The sequence below is a fragment of the Pangasianodon hypophthalmus genome, chromosome 29 (assembly GCF_027358585.1).
Source record: "Pangasianodon hypophthalmus isolate fPanHyp1 chromosome 29, fPanHyp1.pri, whole genome shotgun sequence".
Taxonomy (NCBI): Eukaryota; Metazoa; Chordata; class Actinopteri; order Siluriformes; family Pangasiidae; genus Pangasianodon; species Pangasianodon hypophthalmus.
The window spans coordinates 14969574-14989444 of NC_069738.1; the positions used below are offsets into that span (position 1 = coordinate 14969574).

Consider the following 19871-nt stretch of genomic DNA (forward strand, 5'->3'; position numbering starts at 1 on the left):
ATGTGCTTGTTGAACATCCCATTCCAGATTTATTTCCCCCTGTGTTTGCTGTTATAATGAGCTCCACTCTTCTGGGAAGCTTTCCACTAGATGTTGGAGCGTGGCTGTGGGGATTTGTGTTCATTCAGCTACAAGAGCATTAGTGAGGTCAGGCGCTGATGTTGGGATGTCGAGGAGGTCTGGGGTTCAGTCGGTGTTCCAGTTCATCCCAAAGGTGTTCAGTGGGGTTGAGGTCAGGGCTCTGTGCAGGACACTCGAGTTCTTCCACTCCAACCTTCACACACCATGTCTTCATGGAGCTCGCTTTGTGCACAGGGGCATCGTCATGCTGGAACAGGTTTGAGTCTCTTAGTGCCAGTGAAGGGAAACTGTAATGCTACAGCACACAGAGACGTTCTATACAACTGTGTGCTTCAGACTTTGTGTCAATAGTTTAGAGAAGTGCATACGGGTGTGATGGTCAGGGGTGCACATACTTTTGGTCATATAGTATATTTACATGGACGTTAGATCTAATTGTTGTACTTCCATTATAGTTTTGTTGCTCTCTTGGTTATCATGAGATTGTTGATTTTTTTTCTACCCTAAACAACCCCTCGATCGACTCCTTTGACCTTCAGGTTTCCAGTCGCAGAGCTCGGTGCATGTGGTTGGTTTTTGCGCCAGCTTCGTGTCCTTTTTCTTTTTATTCTCCCCTAGCGGCCGCACAGCGCATTTACAATATCAAGCGAAACGAGGAAAAAAGACAGGGATGAACGCCATGTCTGATCCCGCCGTGGAGGAGTAAAAGCGAGAAAAAAATCGCACCCGCGGCGACGCGGAAAGCGCCTGCGGCTTTGGAGGAGCTTTATTCGGCGCAGGGGGAGAGGGAAGGCCCGGGGCCCGGGGCTCGCGGCTCGGCTCGGTCATGGCGGAGAATTCCGCGGGAAGTGCGCACGGCTCGGCGGCTGCGAAGGCACAGCTCCGCTCCTCACCGCGCCTCAAGAAACTCGAGAAACTCGCCGTGTACTCCTCCTGCAAGGTACGCTTCCGCAAAGCCTTCTCTTACACAGCAGTGCTCGGCGGTGAGGGGGTGTTTTCAGCTCGGAGGGGAATTGGAGCTGATGGGGCTGAACGCGACCTGCACTCGGAACTCTCGGAAAACTGCAAGCGCAGCACAAAAGCGCTCGCGTAAATCCGACGGGTTTGTTTTGTAATGGTGCGCGGTTCATCTTCCCCACAGCTCGCGCTGAGCACGCGCTTCTACACGACCTAATGGTCTGCGTGTGAGCGATTCTGAGGTCCGGATCGCAGAGCCGCAGTAAGGGGATGTAAACACTGGGGCAGTTATTAGTGGGGTGCGCGTGCTCATGTCCGTGTTTTCAGCGCGGTGTGCACGCTTTCATCCCGCCGCCTGCATGGTATGGTTTGGTTGCGCGAGCGGGCGGTAGGCCTTTGTGGCGTTTGAAGTTTGTAGTGAAATGGAAGAGACATTGTGGATTTGTTTGGTCCTCGTCTTTGTTTTGACAGTGTGACAGCTGCGGGGGGGTGGGGCCACAAACACGGAGCGCGAGCCCGCCCAGTGCAGCGTCACTGCCAAGTTCACTCTTATCCACAGAGCACAAACAAGAGGCTCCAGTACAGGCAGGACTTCACAACAAGGCACAGCGTGTGGCCTTTGTGTACACTAATGTATTTTTTACTTTTCATTCTGTGAAATTCCTTGAGCTCAAGCTCCACTGCCTTACTTGGGACAGGTGTTTGCATTCTGCCCTACCTGTGTATTGACCTGGTGATGTCATTACTAAGGCCTGGGGATATCAGTGATTATTAGAACAAGCAGATTAACTGATGTCTAATGTTACCCAGGTTCACCCTCATTTGTGTGCATAGATTGCATAGATAACAGAAGAAAAAGTACATCATATTACACTTATTATGTTTTTAAATGCAGAAAATATGCATGTTATTTTCTATATGACTATAAAAGTGCAGCAGCAGAGATGGCTCCTAGATTTCGTTTATACAGTAGCTGTGATCTGAATCCTAATCTGTGCTACTGATTATCAAATTAATAATCATCTCTGTGTCTAGCAATAAGCCATCTGAGTGCACGAGACTCCTGTAAGCTGATATAATAGTTTGCTCCCACAGGCTGAAGGAGCTTGTAAGTGTAATGGTTGGAAGAGCCAAAATCCGCCTCCTACTCCACCACCTCCAACTCCACCCAGGGCTGAGCAACCAAACTCTGTTAATCTGCTGGAGCCTTGCAGGAGTTGCAGCCACCCTTTAGGTAAGACATGTGTGTGCAAGGCTGTAAAAACGATGCAGAACTGAATTTTGCTTACAACATGTCATTTAGGCAGCCTGGTTGGATGGAACAGACCAGCTGAATGGATGTTTCTGAAGCGGGTAAGGTTTCATCCCTCTCTCATTGGCCAGGAGATCATGTAACACATCTGGAGAACGTATCAGAAGACGAGATGAACAGGTTACTGGGTATTGTGCTGGATGTGGAGTATCTCTACACATGCGTCCACAAAGAGGAGGACGCTGACACTAAGCAAGTCTACTTCTCTCTGTTTAAGGTGACCTTCATTTTCATGTTACACTGGCATCTCATTCATTAAGTTTGCTGTTCATACTGAAACCACCATCCTGTTTTTTTTAAACTGAAATATACAGTATGTAGGTCCATGCTATCTTCTGTTTAGATAGATGTGGTGTATGTGGAGTATGTACCAGATAAGTACCAGATAAGCCCTGACATGCATCTTAAATCTTCTTAGTTGCTAAGGAAATGCATCCTGCAAATGGGGAGGCCCGTGGTGGAGGCATTAGAGAGCCCCCCGTTTGAGAAACCCAGCATCGAGCAGGTAAACGGCACAGACCTACACCAGTACAAGAACACTGTGAACTGCATAAAGTCACTCTTTTTTTACTTCGTTGAAATCAGTTTCCAGTAAAATTTGATGGAGTTTAAACTATTTTAATAAGACTTTTGCAACAAATAAAGTTCCTGTTTGTCTCCATTTTTGCCCCCACAGGCATATACAGTCTGAGTTGTCGTGTGGCATTTTGCCAAGAAATATGTGCTGCCTGTAGGTAGTGTGGCTATCACTGCAGACCTCTATGCAAAAGTCTAACCACTGACATGCTGGTGTGTGTGTTCTAGGGGGTGAATAACTTTGTTCAGTACAAGTTCAGTCACCTCCCATCCAAAGAGCGACAGACCATCGTGGAACTGGCCAAGATGTTCCTCAACCAGATCAACTTCTGGCAGCTGGAGACGCCATCGCAGAGACGGCAGCGGGTCCCTGTTGACGACGCAGCTGGCTACAAAATCAACTACACCAGGTATATTTTGATGTTTTCAGTTATTTAAGTCATTTTTAGGTTGAATGTCTCGTAGAAGTAAATCAAGGCATCTGCACTAAAGTAGTCGGGGCGAGAGGAAGAGGGGCGCTGAAGGGGCTCTGGAAGCTGAATAGTTTGACCAAACAAAATAGCCATTGTTTGATGGTGTTTGGTGTGTATTCATCATTTTTTGATTATTGTCCATGTTAAAAATATGATGCTTAGCTAGAATTTATATTTTATCTAGGTGGCAGTGCTGGAATTAATATTGCTGTATATTACTTTCTTTCGAGTCAAAATGGCAGCAGTGTTGATTTTTATGCCACTCTACACGATGTGTGAAAGGTGCATTACTCCTGGCCATGTGAGGGAGTTGCATTTTTCTTTTAACTCTGAGAATCAGCACAATTTCAGACATTCTCGAGGCACCTATAAACCCTATCCCATCACGGTGGTTTCGGGTGTCTTACCTGAGCTGGTTTTAAATTGGACTTTAGCGATAGTGTTTGTCACACTCCTAGCTAAGCGCCTGATTCTCCTCAGATGGAAGTCGTCCACCCTTCACACTCACCGTGTTTGGATTAGGGATGTTTTTCCATTTATAAAGCTTGGAAAAACATCTTTAATTAAAGTATTGGAACCTTTCCTGGCTTATGCAGAGAAGTGAATGTTCTCTTACATGCCAGTGTAATCAGTTGGTGCTGTAAGATCAATGGTAAATTAAATTAAGTACATATCTATCAGCACAGTGTTGTTTTTTCCATTTGGACTACATCCAATTTATTTATTAACATGTCATGCCTTTTTCTGTTCTGTTTCGTTTGTGTGCTACTGTTGCAGGTGGCTGTGCTACTGTAACGTGCCGCAGTTTTGTGACAGTCTCCCGCGCTATGAGGCCACGCAGATCTTTGGCCGCACTCTGCTGCGTTCTGTCTTCACCATCATGAGGAAACAGCTGCTGGAGCAGGCCAGGCAGGAGAAAGACAAACTGCCTCCTGAGAAACGAACACTCATCCTCACACACTTCCCCAAGTGAGGACATGCATGATCATACGTACCATCTTCACACAACTTGTCAGTGTGTATGCTGTTATATTGTGTGTGTTTGCATGTGTTTAGATTCCTGTCTATGTTGGAGGAGGAGGTGTACAGCCCCAATTCTCCTATCTGGAGTGAAGACTCCATGGGTGGTGCATCAGGTGGACATATCCCTAGAGGTGACCTGTTTTTTCTAAAATTGTCTTAAAAAGTTAAACTATAGTATTTTTTTTTCATATGTGTATTTTCTGTTTTAGTTCATATACTATACACACACACACACACACACTGATCAGCCATAACATTAAAGGTTGAGGTAACGTTCACATCGACCATCAGAATGGGGAAAAAATGTGATCTCAGTGATTTTTGATATCCCTGAGATGATATGAGGAGGAAACCTTGAGAGGAACCAGACTGAAAAGGGAACTCATCTTCATCTGGGTGACTCAGGATACTGCGATTATAAATATATCTCTTCTGTAACTGTGTACTACATGGACAAATAGTGAAATTGTGTAACCAGGAAATTCATTATAGTTTTACCACGAAGTCTATTTAGTTGAACTTATCCACTGCTCACTGGTGGAGGAGATGTGATGTGTGGGGAATGAACAAGGTTAGTTTTTTGCACCATTCTGTGTAAAACTCTAGAAACTGTTGTGTGTGAAAATCCCAGGAGATCAGCAGTTTGTGAAAAACTCAGTCACAGAGCTCAATCTTTTTCTTCATTCTGATGTTTGATGTGAACATTAACTGAAGGTCTTGACCTGCATCTGCAGGGTTTTACGCATTGTGCTGCTGCTACGTGATTGTCGATTGGATAACTGCCTGAAACAAACCTGATATTTTAAATATTATCAAGTATAAATGTTTTGGGTTACATTAGCTTGGAAACAGGTATTTTTTTCGGGTTGATTTGAACTTTTTATTTTTTGATAACACCTGTAGTAATTTCTAAAAATTTTGATCCAATGTATCATCTGTTCTCCTCTCATTGGTCCTGTTCAGTGTGTCTTTGTTTCTGATTGGTTTAGTGATCAGTGCGCCCCAAGTGGCCCGGCCGCTCTACTGCACCACTACATCCTCTCCTGTGGGGCTGACAGGAACAGGCAGTGTGAGTCCCGCACGCAAAACTGCATCGGCTCTGGAACCTAGCACAGGTAGATATCAGTCAGTTAACACAATGCTCAAACACTTAACCATTACGTTCTGTTAGGGTTATATTTTACTTAATGTGCGACATACCATGAATGATTATTCCAATAGAAAATTTTCATTTTGGGAATAAATATGCAGAATATTTTTTTAAATCATATTTCTATTACATGTGTTATGTTGAAGTCATTGTTACATGAGGTAAAATAAAGTCTTTATAAATGTAAGACAAAATTATTGCACTCCCACTTGTCCACACACACACCACACACACCTGCTGTCATGAAAATCATATTTTAAACATGTCGTGAATTTTCTTTGTAAATATTGTTTATATTGATTAAGATAAGGATATTGATAGATTATTGATGGACATTAGTAGATTGAGATAACAAATATTTCTGCTATGAAATCTAAAGAAATTGTCAGGTCAGTTGAGCAGAGTGGGAAGGATGATGGAGTGATGGTTATGTTTTTAGTTTTATGTTTTTGCACCGACTGTGCTTGTGTGTGTGTGTGTGTGTGTGTGTGTGCGTGTGTGCGTGTGTGTGTGAGTAGGTGGAGAGAAGCGAAAGTCCTCTGAGCCATTGTCTCATGAAGACACTAAGAAAGCCCGGGTCATGGGTGACATTCCTATGGAGCTGATTAATGAGGTCATGTCCACTATCACAGACCCTGCAGCCATGCTCGGACCAGAGGTACACAGTCTGTGTGCTTTGTTGTGTGTGTGGTTGATGTTACTTAAGGGAACTTAAATGTGGCAGAATAATTGCTTGGGGTTGTGAACGGTGTCTTGCATTGAAGACGGATTAACTGACGACTTAAAAGCATCCAACTTAGAAAGCAAAAAGCTGAAGGCAAAAAGCTGTTTCTTAACCTCTTGTCATTTTCATCTGTCATTTTTCATCTCTCAGACCAGTCTCCTCTCGGCTCACTCTGCACGAGATGAGGCTGCACGGTTGGAAGAGAGACGAGGAGTGATAGAGTTTCATGTCATTGGCAACTCCCTCAACCAGAAGCCTAACAAGAAGATTTTGATGTGGCTGGTGGGCCTTCAGAATGTTTTCTCTCACCAGCTGCCCCGAATGCCCAAAGAGTACATCACACGCCTCGTCTTCGACCCGTACGTGTCTAAACCTCTGCATTTTATCGTTGAGTATCACAATTCAGACTTGGCTCCCATTTAGATGAAATGATTTAATAACAAAACTTTAGATGAACATAACAAAGAACAAGATAACATAGCTCAGTAATAAGCTGAAGAAAACTGCCAAGACAAACCTAGTGATAACGAGCTGATTAATACGAAACAGGTGCTTATGCTCTGCATGCTGTCAGTATGAGCAATGCAAGCATGTCCATATCCACGTACACAATATAGCCAAAAGTATGTGGACACCTGACCATCACACCCATATCGCAGTTTCAGTTAGATCTCATGCCACACATCGAAAAAAAAATTACAGAATTATTATGAAATTATGAAATATTATCAGCATCAAATCTGTGGCAGGATCAGATTAACTAACCTAATTATCAAACCTACAAAGTAGTTAAATTTACTCCTAATCTGATAAACAAATTTGTACACGGTGGGGACTTAATTAAAGGTAAGGTTATTACACGTATACTACTATATATATGGCCAGAAGTATGTGCACCCCTGACCATCACCATGTTTCTTCCCCAAACTGTTACCACAAACTTTAAGCACACAGTTGTATAGAACGTCTCTGTGTGCTGTAGCATTACAGTTTCCCTTCACTGGAACTAAGAGACTGAAACCTGTTCCAGCATGACAATGCCCCTGTGCACAAAGCGAGCTCCATGAAGACATGGTGTGTGAAGGTTGGAGTGGAAGAACTCGAGTGTCCTGCACAGAGCCCTGACCTCAACCCCACTGAACACCTTTGGGATGAACTGGAACACCGACTGAACCCCAGACCTCCTCGACATCCCAACATCAGCGCCTGACCTCACTAATGCTCTTGTAGCTGAATGAACACAAATCCCCACAGCCACGCTCCAACATCTAGTGGAAAGATTCCCAGAAGAGTGGAGCTCATTATAACAGCAAAGGGGAATAAATCTGGAATGAGACGTTCAACAAGCACATATGGATGTGATGGTCAAGTGTCCACAAATTGGCCAAAAGTATATCTAAAATAAGACGTTTGCTAATATTACATGATGCTACAAAAATCAAATCATAGTACTGCAGTCTTATTCAGTTGCCACTATTTGTGTATTAGGTTTTGTGGAGACTGGAGTCTTGCTTTTCTCTTTTAAGCCATGTTCGTGCAGCCTTACCTTAGCAACACAGTTCTTACATGTTCCTAAACTGTGTTGTGAAAAAATGAAATATTAGATAATATTAATTCACTGTCATCAACTCCAATGTACATTGTCATATTTAAATAGAACATACATAAAATTTAAAAATAGTATAATGTATTATTGTGTTGGATTGTGTTTGCTCACCCGCAATGTTTTGATGTTATTACTTTGATAATAAGCCATACTACTTCACTACTTTGAGCACGTTTCACTGGTTTTCTCTGGAATAGTTCAACAGGTGTAACTTATTGATAAAGAAGTCTTAACTGTAAGCAGTATGCAGCAGCGCAGACACAAATTATTTGTTGTTTCTGGCTGGCCTATAAACATCTACTTCCTCGGCACACAGAAAACACAAGACACTGTCTCTGATCAAAGATGGCCGTGTGATTGGGGGTATCTGCTTCCGGATGTTTCCATCTCAGGGCTTCACAGAAATAGTTTTTTGTGCTGTAACCTCCAATGAACAGGTCAAGGTGAGAAGATCTTGATATTTCAGATGTAATTTCATATTACAGTTAAACTTCATATAACTCTCAGATTCTCCAGTAATGGCTTCATAAACAGTTTGTTTATGAATGTTTGAGCTCTCAAAGCGCTGGGTTAACATTTGTGACTGTGGTTTCTCTCAGGGTTATGGGACACACCTGATGAACCACCTAAAAGAGTACCACATCAAACACGAGATCCTCAACTTCCTCACGTATGCTGATGAGTACGCTATTGGCTACTTCAAAAAGCAGGTCAGTGAGCCGTTGGTGGTAATGAGCACGTTCTATTTTAAAAACCATGCATGAATTCATGAGAAGCTGTACCAACCTCATTACTCACATTAAAGTTTCTTATCTGTATTAGTAATGCAGGTTTTGGCAATAGAGATAGTACTGTGCTAGTGTTTACCTAACTGCAGGACACTGCATCAACAGACTGGCATTATTCAGTCTGATCCTGGCCATTTTAGGGAGCTTGTTTTCACTTATCCAGTGGTCAAAGCAGAAAGGTTTGTATCAGTACTCAGTATAGCAGAGATTTGACATTTGGTGAAAAGAGATGCTGGTCTTGGTGTTGCAACTGGCCTGTCTGGTTGATTCACCAGCATTATTCACAAACGCAAAATTCCTGTAAAAGTGACAGTAAGTTTGTCCCTCCTTAATTCCAGACTGACTCAGACTCAGACTGGCTCATGAATCAGAAGTGAATGTTAAGATGCCATAAGGGATTAAACATATATAACATATTCTGATTCACAGGGTAAGGCTGAAGGGCAAAACTGCAGGTTTATTTTAAAGAGACTATATATAGTGCTATATTTAGTGAAACTCACACAATAATTGTATGGCACTTATTCGTTGTATCTACTGTGTCAAAAATCTGTGTTGGGTTTTTTCTGAAGTTTAAATTTATTTTCACAGGCCAACACCATTTCCACTCAAGTTTTCTAAAATGCATTACAGAAATATTGTATCACTTGAAGGTAGAAACTAGTGTGAATTTGACTTCGGTTCAATAAATTACATGTACTTTTTTAGCCCTTTAGTCTTTTTCCATGAATAAACACTGGTGATAGAAACAAACGTCTACAACAGGCCCAAGTGAAAAAAGTTTAATGACTTGTTTAATGACTTTTTCCTTTCTTTCCATTTTAGGGTTTCTCTAAAGACATAAAGGTCCCCAAAGCCAAGTATGTGGGTTACATTAAAGACTATGAGGGAGCTACGCTCATGGGCTGCGAACTCAACCCCAGCATACCGTATACAGAGTTCTCTGTCATCATTAAGAAACAGAAAGAGGTGTGTGTGTGTGTGTGTGTGTGTTTGAGAACACTGACCTGTTTTACTGGGCTTTTTATTTTTAAAATGCCAAAATGTCTACTCAGTATTTTTCAGTATGGTTAGTAGTATTACTATACTTCTGGTTTAAAGTAGTAAAACAGCATTAAACAGCATTTCAGTCTAAAAGATCACCATGAGATGACTGTGAATGATACCACGTAGGTGGATGTTCTTCCTTGGATAGCCTTAGGACTGGAGTTGCTAAGAACAGTTTACACTCAAGTCTCCATCTCTGAACAGTTAATAACTTCAGTTCAATACAGTAGACTTCAAGTTAAAACTAATGAATTCAGAAATGCCTCTGATGCTCATACTCATAAGTTCCTGGTTACACAATTGCACTTTTTGACTATACAGTACACAGTTATATAAGGGAAATGATTTATAATCGCACTATTCGGTGTCACCCAGATGAGGATGGATTCTCTTTTGAGTCTGGTTCCTCTCAAGGTTTCTTCCTCATATCGTCTCAGGGAGTTTTTCCTCACCACCGTCACCTCTGGCTCGCTCATTAGGGGTAAATTTATGAATTTAAAAATTTCTATCTGGAATTTATATATTTCTGTAAAGCTGCTTTGTGACAATGTCCATTGTTAAAAACGCTATATAAATAAAATTGAATTGAACTTGGTCCCATGAGCAGGGTTGCCGTGTTCCATTTCCGTTTATAATTTCCGTGTATTTTAGGTATATAATACAAATCAGAAACGTTCACCACTGTTAACTTGTTTCCCCTGATAAGACTGAGAAAAAGAGCAAAAATGCGTCTACCTTTTCATACACCTGAAGGCTAGTTTCAAGTCTTTTGTATATTTTTTCGGTTGTAAATTTGGGGTGGGAGTAATTTGACTGAAACCTGGCAACCTGCCCATGAGCTTCTGCAAGTTGTCCTTTACAGCTCCACATAGAAGTTAAAAACCCTGTGCTTGCGTGACATCTCGATGCACACACGTGCAGAAGTCTGAAGCTTCCTTTTATAACAACGTTTTTAGAAAGAAAACCCAGAATACTCCGCCTGCTGTTCGTATTAGTATTCGTTGAGGATGCATTATCTGTTCATGTGATATCTTTGCTATCTTTCTTTGTGCCTCTACCCTCACAGATCATTAAGAAGCTGATAGAGAGGAAGCAGGCACAGATACGCAAGGTGTATCCTGGTCTGTCCTGTTTTAAAGAGGGTGTTCGCCAGATTCCCATCGAGAGCATTCCAGGCATACGTACGTTATACCTCTGTTAAGGAGAAATGTAGCATATTCTTTATGTTCTGTTTTGATGAACTGCATTTATTTCTTGCTCTTTGTAGGTGAAACAGGCTGGAAACCTTTGGGGAAAAGGTAAGAGATGAAAAAGTTACTCTTTCTTTCTTATTGTTTCTTTACAATCAAATTACAGTCATATGTGTAGAACAGGGGTCATCGATAGGCAAAGTAAAATAAATGTTCTTTTCGCACATCTTGGGTGATTCACACATCAAATCTTTACTGACCCCTAGTGATCATATTTCATCAGTACGAGGGTTGCCAAATCTAGCAAACAAGACCCAATGTCACTTCACTACAAACCCCAAAATACAAATAAGGCCAATACCAAACAAAACACTCAGTCAGTATCAGTCAGCATTTTCTAAGATTGGTAAAAGAAAGAGAGTGACATGAAAACCAGAATAAAACTTGAGTTACAGACATAAATGTGGTCACTGCATAGCGGGAGATGAGCATGCGCTGTCAGAGTTTGGAGATTTAAAACAAACACCTATCTCTGATGAACTGATCACTGTGCACAGGGCATAAACCACAATAGCCACATCATTTGTAAGGAGTTTTTAACATCCTTTGAAGCTAAAACATTTTTATGCTCTATTTTGTTTTGTATGAAACCCTCATTATTATAGATTCAAGTCTCATTAAGCAGTGATCACATTTTGTCCTTTCAAAAACTGGCCCAAAAATATTGATAGCTGTCCTTGTATTGTAGCTGTACAGTGTGTGTGTGTGTGTGTGTGTGTGTGTGTGTGTGTGTGTGTCTGTTCAGCAGACAGGAGATTCAAGCTCATGTCTGAAAATTTATTTCTTGTATACTTTCTGACTATTTGACTCAGTGGCTTTAGCAAGTCTGTCCAATGGTATAATAGCATATGTTTTTTTAAAAAAAAGAAGAAAAAACAAAACCAAAGCCATCCAACAGTTGAAAATTCAAATGCCTCTTCCAGACTATCTACATCATTTTCAAGTCCAACACATTGCAAAACTGTAATACTGAAAAGTTACGTCATACAGTGTTTCTTAATAAAACTTTATTACAAACCGGCTATTAACACATCTTTAAAAATGTATTTCACCAAGGTTATAAAATGTTTATATTTTGTCATAAATAAAGAATAGTTATGAGAATGAGTGGAAAAATTCAATGACAAATTTTTTTATAGAGTAATATACAGCAAAACTGAGAGTCGTAAGAAGAGTGCATATGAGATGTGATGTGTGGCCGATATGTACACTTTAATTTAACACATATGCAGTGGGTTCAGAAAATATTCAGTACCCTTCACTTTGTGCACTTTATTCTATTACACATTTAATTTAAAATGGATTAAATGTATGTTTTGGCCATTAATCTACACACAATAATCCATAGTTGCAAAGGGAAAACATGTCCCACAATTCACAGTGCATGTCAGGCCAAAAACCAAGCCATGATGTCCAACAGACTCTCTGTAGACCTTCACGATCAAATTGTGCCCAGACATAGATCTGTTTGAGGTTGTAAAACCACTTGTAAAGCTTTGACTGTTCCCAGGAGCACAGTGGACTCCATCACTGTGAGACAGAAGAAATCTGGCCAAACTCAGTAGAGAAGGGCCTTGGTCAGAGAGGTGACCCAGTGAGTTTCAGAAGATTTAATAATAAGATAATATAATTTATTACCATTTATTGCTATAATTGGTATTATCTGGATGTGATCTGTATGTAGGGACAGTTGCCTTCCCATTTGATACTTTTTCCCTGTATATATGTTCTGGCAATGTATATAGTTGTTTAATCAGAAAAAAGAAGTCCTCTGCAGAGATGGAGGAACCTGGCAGAAGGACAACAATCTCCAAAATACGCCATCAATCAGGCGTTTATGGTAGAGTGGCTAGACAGAAGGCTCTTCTGAGTGAAAGGCTTGTAGAGACGTAACCTGCTATAAGCTGTAACTGCTGCCAAAGGAGTGTCTTCAAAGTACTGAATAAAGGGTCTGAATATTTATCCAAATGAGACATTTTAGTTTTTGATTTTTAATACATTTCTAAAAATTTGTTGTTTTGCCATTATGTATTTTTGGTTTGAAGATGGAAGGGCAAAAAATTTAATTAAATCAATTTGAAATTAAATCTAGAACCCAAAGTTTGCAAAAACTGAATGGGTCCGAGTACTTTTCAAACTCACTGTATATACACACTCACTGTCCACTTTATTAGGAACTCCTGTACACCTACTTATTCATGCAGTTATCCAATCAGCCAATCAAGTGGCAGCAGCACAGTGCATAAAATCATGCAGATGCAGGTCAAGAGCTTCAGTTAATGTTCACATCAAACATCAGTATGGGGAAAAAGTGTGATCTCTGTGACTTTTTATCGTGGCATGGTTGTTGGTGCCAGATGGTGTGAAAAACAAAAAACATCCTGCGAGCAGAGGGTCTGCAGGCTGAAACACACTATTGATGAGAGAGATTAGAGGAGACCGATCTGAGCTGACAGGAAGTCTGCAGTAACTCAAATAAGCACATCTAGCCAAGTTAAGAACACTCTGGAGGAGGTCGCGTATCATTGTCAAATTCTACAATCAAGAGACTCCTTCATGAATGTAAATACAGACGGTTTACCTCAAGATGTAAACCACAGGTAACACTCAAGAACAGAAAGGCCAGATAAGACAAAAAAATTGACTTGTACTAGAATGATGAGAAGAGAAGAGTGTGGAGAAGGAAAGGAAGGGCTCATGATCCAAAGTATAACACTTAATCTGTCAAACATGGTGGAGGCAGTGTTATGGCATGGGCATGTATGGCTGGTGTTTATTGATGATGTGACTGCTGATAGAAGTAGCAGGATGAATTCTGAAGTGTATAGAGCTAAACTTTCTGCTCAGATTCAGTCAAATGCAAAACTGGTGCTTCACAGTACAGATGGATAATAACCAAAAACATACCGCGAAAGCAACCCAAGAGCTTCTTAAGGCAAAGAAATGGAAAGTTCTTAAATGGTTGTCAGTAACCTGACCTCAACCCAACTGAGCTGCTTTTCACTTACTGAAGACAAAACAAGGCAGAAAGACCCACAAACAAGCAGCAACTGAAGGTGGCTGCAGTAAACGGTTATTTATTCTGTAATGTCCATGGGTTCCAAGGATTTGCATCCAAATATTAAAAATAATCCTAGTATTTATGATTGTTAGTTTGTCCAATTACTTTTGAGACTGTGAAAATGGAGAGACTGTAAAAAATGGCTATAATTCCTAAACAGTTAATGCAGTGTTTTTGTTAAATCCCTTCAATTAAAGCTGAAAGTCTACACTTCAATCACATCCTGATTGCTTCAGTTCACATCCACTGTGGTGGTGTACAGAGGAAAATTATGAAAATTGTGTCACTGTCCAAATACTTATGGACCTGACTGTGTATGCTGTGTATGTATATATATATATATATATATATGGAATAAAAATATAAAATATAAAAAAATGTAAATGGAACTGCCGTTATATTATACATGTTTAATATATAAATAGGTAGGTTGTTTTTTCATATCCCGAAACAAAGGGCTAAGATTTGAGAGTTGCTCATCTGTTTTGGTGTGTGTTTGTGTGGAAAATTCTGAAGCATCTGTTTGGTGTTGGTTTGTTACAGTAAAGAGGTGAAAGATCCAGATCAGCTGTGTAGCACCTTAAAAACCATTCTACAGCAAGTCAAGGTGATACACACTTACTCCACACGTTTGACCATTTCCAAATAATCTGTGCTGAATTTTTTCAATGACTGTAAATGTGTGTGTGTGTGTGTGTGTGTGTGTGTGTGTGTATACTCCTTTCCTTCAGTCCCACCAGAACGCATGGCCCTTTATGGAACCTGTAAAGAAGAATGATGCACCTGGTTATTACCAAGTCATTCGCTTTCCTATGGGTATGAATGATTTCATTCCACACCATTCAGTTACGTTCGTCCTCAGTGATGAATGTTTCTTAAACATATCACTCCTGGGATGCAGTCTTCTCTCAACTGCTACTGCTTTGATTAAACTTCAAGCAACGGTCTTGAACTAGGTTATTTGGGCTAGTGCCTTCAAACCCAGGTAGCCTCAAGCTAGATGCCATCTGACATCCAAATGCACACGTCATCCTGATAGATGTACACATTACATTTTACACAAATAGAAATGTAAAAAATTGTCTTCTTTCATTCATGTTGTGTTCAGCAAAGGTCTCTCAAGCCTCACTGCATGCTCATGTCACAAATCTACGCTTGTGAATATTAGAAAATAACAAAAGAACTAAATCAGTAGACTCTAGTATATTTTGTATTATTTAATATACTAGGTTTGGGATGGTATCACTTGAATTCAGTTCAATTTTATTTGTATAGTGCCTTCAACAATATACAGCTTTACAGAAATCTGGATGTAGATGAATAAATCAGGCAGAGGTCTGGGTGGCAAAGAAAAACTCCCTGAGAAGACACGAGGAAGAAACTTTAAACGTGAACCCATCCTCTTCTGGGCGACACCCAGATTATAAATCATTGTGCTTCCACAGTTGCATACTAATAAAGTAAAAAAGTACTGAGTGTGTTGAAAGGGTGTTCAGTATGTGCATCATAGTCTTTTTGTCCATCTATTAAGAGTAGTGTGTGGTAGGTTATTTTTGTATAGATATTTGAAAAGATGTTAAATTATATTAGGGATGACGATAAACCACTGGAAATGAAAATGCAGTTGTGATTTATCAGATTTAAAATGGACGCATTATAGATTTCCATAGGTTTCCATATCACTGATTGTAAATCCTGCCATTTCATGAGCAACCAAATAAAAGCAAAAAAAAACAAAAAAAACACGATAACTTTTTCCACATATTAAATTAGTTCCTATTATATCATGTGTTTCGATGATATAATGAGGCTCCTACTTAATGTCGTCTCTGTACTGTGTCGTTGCCTCTCAGCTGTAAATCTGTGCTTGGGCCCTGTATGTTGTAGTGTTTGACCTGCTCCTTACAACACGATTCGCCCCATTAAAAGTCGCCGTGTATGCCAGGACTGTGAATGTAAACTGAATATATACAATATGAAATTGTTTTTGTGCATATAAAAGTAAATGTTTTCCATTATGACCCTTTTTTACTGTTGTGTAGACTTGAAGACTATGAGTGAGCGCCTAAAGAGTCGCTACTACACCACAAGGAAGCTGTTCATGGCGGACATGCAGCGGATCTTCACTAACTGTCGGGAGTACAACCCTCCCGAGAGCGAGTACTACAAGTGTGCGAACCTGCTGGAGAAGTACTTCTACATTAAGATTAAAGAGGCTGGCCTTATCGACAAGTAGAACAGTCTGAGGGAATCGTCCTCACCCTCAATCCTTTTCTTGCACTTTTTTCTCCAATGGCACTTGTCAGACTTTATTGGCATGAGCTCTTTCCAACATGAAAGTTTTTGCAGTCCGGAAACTGTTTCCATAAAATTGGTTGTAGCACAAAAACTGTACATCAGCAGAGCTTCAAAACTCTCTGATAGTGTAGATGATCTTAGAGAGACATGGGTATGTGTGTGTAATCTGCACAAGGACATCTTGGAGTGTACATAGTGTCCCTCATGTTTCTTAAACATTACCCCTGCCAAAAAAAAATAACATTTCACATGTCTGAGTGAGAACCTGTGTACGTAAACCAACTTTAAATAATAGCTGTATATTTTCTATGGTAGAGTTTGGCCTCATGTAGATGAACATACTTTATACGTCATGCAAGTGACATTACTCAAAAAAGCCACATACTTCTGCTACATTTTCTATGTAAAAATCTGCACTTATTTAAACAAATTGTGATAAATACAAGCATTTGTAAGATGAAGGTCCATGGTAAGAAAACGTGCTGAGTGGTTGTTGCTCTGCATGGTACAGGATTTGGAAAGTCTTACTGTGTTTGGTCTTAACTTCTATACAAGTGATGAAAAAAATACAACCTTGTAGTTAAAGGCAACAACAAAAGAAAAATGTGCAATAACTCGTAGATTTGTTGTTTTGTAAAATGTTTGTACTTTTAAATATTTAGGAAGAGATGGACTTTGTATTATGTCATTTTATAGGATTATTAAAACTTTAGATCAACCAAAGCTCTGGGAAACTGAACTTGTGACCTTCTAGTCATTAGTATAGAACACTGGTAAAGTCATGTGTGAGTAATGCAATCGATTCATCCGTTTACCCCAGGTTGATGAAAATTGAATAGGACACACTTGCAGTGAACTTCAAAAGCCACTCAGCTTGACACTGAAAATGTGATCAGTGACAAATTATACAAAATAAAACCAGGACATGACCTCTTTCACTGCAGTGCAAACAGAGTTTCTTATGGCTGCTTACCGAGAAAACAGTGAAATCTTAATTAATCTCACTCTGAAAATGAGAGAAATTTAACCTTTAAGTACATTTATTCTAAGAAAATATTAAAAATCCTTTAAAAAAGGATTCAAAACCCCAAAATGCTTAGCATAAATATTTTTAAACAAACCTTTTGCTGGGCTGTGGTGGGATAAAGGTGCCATGTAGATGATTAATTTCGCCGTGTTGGCTCTGTACTTCCAAAACTTGCCCCAGTACAAGGTAGATGCTCCTTTCCAGAGGGGTCAACATCTGCAGATTGAAGGAAATGCCACAATGCTAACAGCACAATAGCTACCATACTACCATCAGTTCATCCATATCTGGGTGCAGTTCTTCATCTAGTGACACAATCACTGAGCTATAATGAGTACTCTGTTCATTTAATCAAACTTGTAATAATACATTATATGGCCAAAAGTGCACCTCTTACCATCACATTTATATGTGCTTGTTGAAAGTCTCATTCCAGATTTATTCCCTGTGTTTGCTGTTATAATAAGCTCCACTCTTCTGGGAAGCTTTCCACTAGATGTTGGAGCGTGGCTGTGGGGATTTGTGTTCATTCAGCTACAAGAGCATTAGTGAGGTCAGGCGCTGATGTTGGGATGTGGAGGAGGTCTGGGGTTCAGTCGGTGTTCCAGTTCATCCCAAAGGTGTTCAGTGGGGTTGAGGTCAGGGCTCTGTGCAGGACACTCGAGTTCTTCCACTCCAACCTTCACACACCATGTCTTCATGGAGCTCGCTTTGTGCACAGGGGCATTGTCATGCTGGAACAGGTTTCAGCCTCTTAGTTCCAGTGAAGGGAAACTGTAATGCTACAGCACACAGAGATGTTCTATACAATTGTGTGCTTTAAACTTTGTGGTAACAGTTTGGGGAAGAAACATATATGAGTGTGATGGTCAGGGGTGCACATGTACATTCCACTCTAACTCCTGAACACCAGCCTTGGCCCCTGACTGATCACTGTCCGCTCTTACGGCGGTGCTGAAATATTCACTGATTAGTTCAGTGTGGTTTGTTCTGTTGTCTAAATTTCTCATTTTTGTACAAACATTCAAACACAAATACATTCTGGTATTTATATTGATTACATATTGAATATTGTATCTGCCTTGCTATGGCATGTAACCAACAACTTGATCATTCACCGCATAAAGCACACAGTTAGCAAGCTAGCAATTAAAACATCTTTAGGCAGACTGACCGTTTTCACAGCTGCATTTATGGCTGTTTGGATGTTCACCAGTAGTTTTACAGAAAATGGAATAATTCAGTAACAACCCACCACTCCCTGGCTTTAGTGTTTCTAATGCTAATGCCATTTTCATGTCATTTAGGGGATCTGTACAGAGATTTCAGGGTAAGTCACAGCATGTTTGATCTCAAAATGTTCTGATGGGGAAAGGAATGAAGAACAAAAGTATAAAGTGTAATTTATTATTTTACCACTAAAGGTGTAATGTATAGAGCACTGAAGTATATGGAATATTGTGCATGAATACATTAAATACAAAACCTGCTGGGCTTTTCACACACACTACAGTCTCTAAGAGTTACCCAGAATTGCACAAAAAACAACGACCATCCAGGGAGCGGCAGTTCTGCAGGTGGAAACACCTTGTTGAGTGAAAAAGGAGAACGGCTGGACTGATTCAAGCTGGCAGGAAGGCTACGTTAACACACATAGCCACTCTTTACAAACGTGGTGAGCAGAAAAGCAACTCATCTGAGGCTATCATGGACACAGACTCATGCAAACCAGACAGCTGAAAATTGTAAAAAGATTGGATCACCTTGCTTCAAAATGCTCTGATGTCCAATACTTACTACTGTAATAAAAGAATCAAAAGCGCTGAGAACCCAACATGAATGTTAATATTTAGAAAATTGCATCAAGATGTTGAAGTTCTTTATACAAACATACACATAGCCATAAAAGAGTCTACACAAGTCATTTCCACTAATCATTATTTACAGACCCCTAGGGCCATTTTCTGAATTTCTTCATGAAGTTATGGATTTCATCTCAAACCTGGTTGTTTCTGTAGATAAAACATTAATTGTTGGAGATTTTAATATTCATTTTGATAATCTACAAGACCCACTGAGGATGGGTTTGTGTCCATCTATTTTCAGTAGGGGTTAATGAAAAAGTAATAGGGCCCGCTCACTCATAATGGTGGTCACACTCGTCATCTAATACTAACATTCGGATTAACATCCACAGTCTGAAGCTATCTCAGATCATTACCTCATCTCATTTAAATTGTCTTAGTCACAATATATGCACCTTGCCACTCTACCACGTCAAACATACATGTTCATATTAGCTAGTGCACAGAGTTTTATCAGTAATCTCCCAGAGTTGTCAACTTTGACTGGATCACCGTCTGATCCCAAAGAACTTGATCACAAAGACTGAATATTCGAGTCAGCGTTCTGCTATAGATAATGCAGCTCCACTTAAATGAAAAACAATAAGAGAGAAAATATTAGCACCCTGGTATAATGATCATACAAGCTCCTTG

The 19871-nt window shown here is 40.1% G+C and overlaps 1 protein-coding gene across 2 annotated transcripts; it reads left to right on the top strand.

Moving 5' to 3' along the window:
• The first annotated feature begins 32 nt into the window (after positions 1–32).
• kat2b (K(lysine) acetyltransferase 2B) lies at positions 33–17284 on the top strand. 2 transcript variants are annotated; one of them, XM_026928556.3, is made up of 18 exons: positions 33–1021; positions 2134–2272; positions 2422–2567; positions 2769–2855; positions 3155–3336; positions 4177–4368; positions 4456–4553; positions 5412–5537; positions 6091–6230; positions 6447–6655; positions 8219–8345; positions 8502–8612; positions 9516–9659; positions 10804–10918; positions 11005–11035; positions 14592–14655; positions 14780–14864; positions 16091–17284. In XM_026928556.3, exons 1-18 carry the CDS (start codon positions 908–910, stop codon positions 16282–16284), a joined length of 2304 nt encoding a protein of 767 aa, XP_026784357.1. In that variant the 5' UTR covers positions 33–907; the 3' UTR covers positions 16285–17284. The 2 variants fall into 2 exon arrangements, with proteins under 2 accessions (XP_026784357.1, XP_026784358.1); XM_026928557.3 differs by having other exon boundaries at positions 33–2272; positions 2342–2567.
• The last annotated feature ends 2587 nt before the right edge of the window (positions 17285–19871 follow it).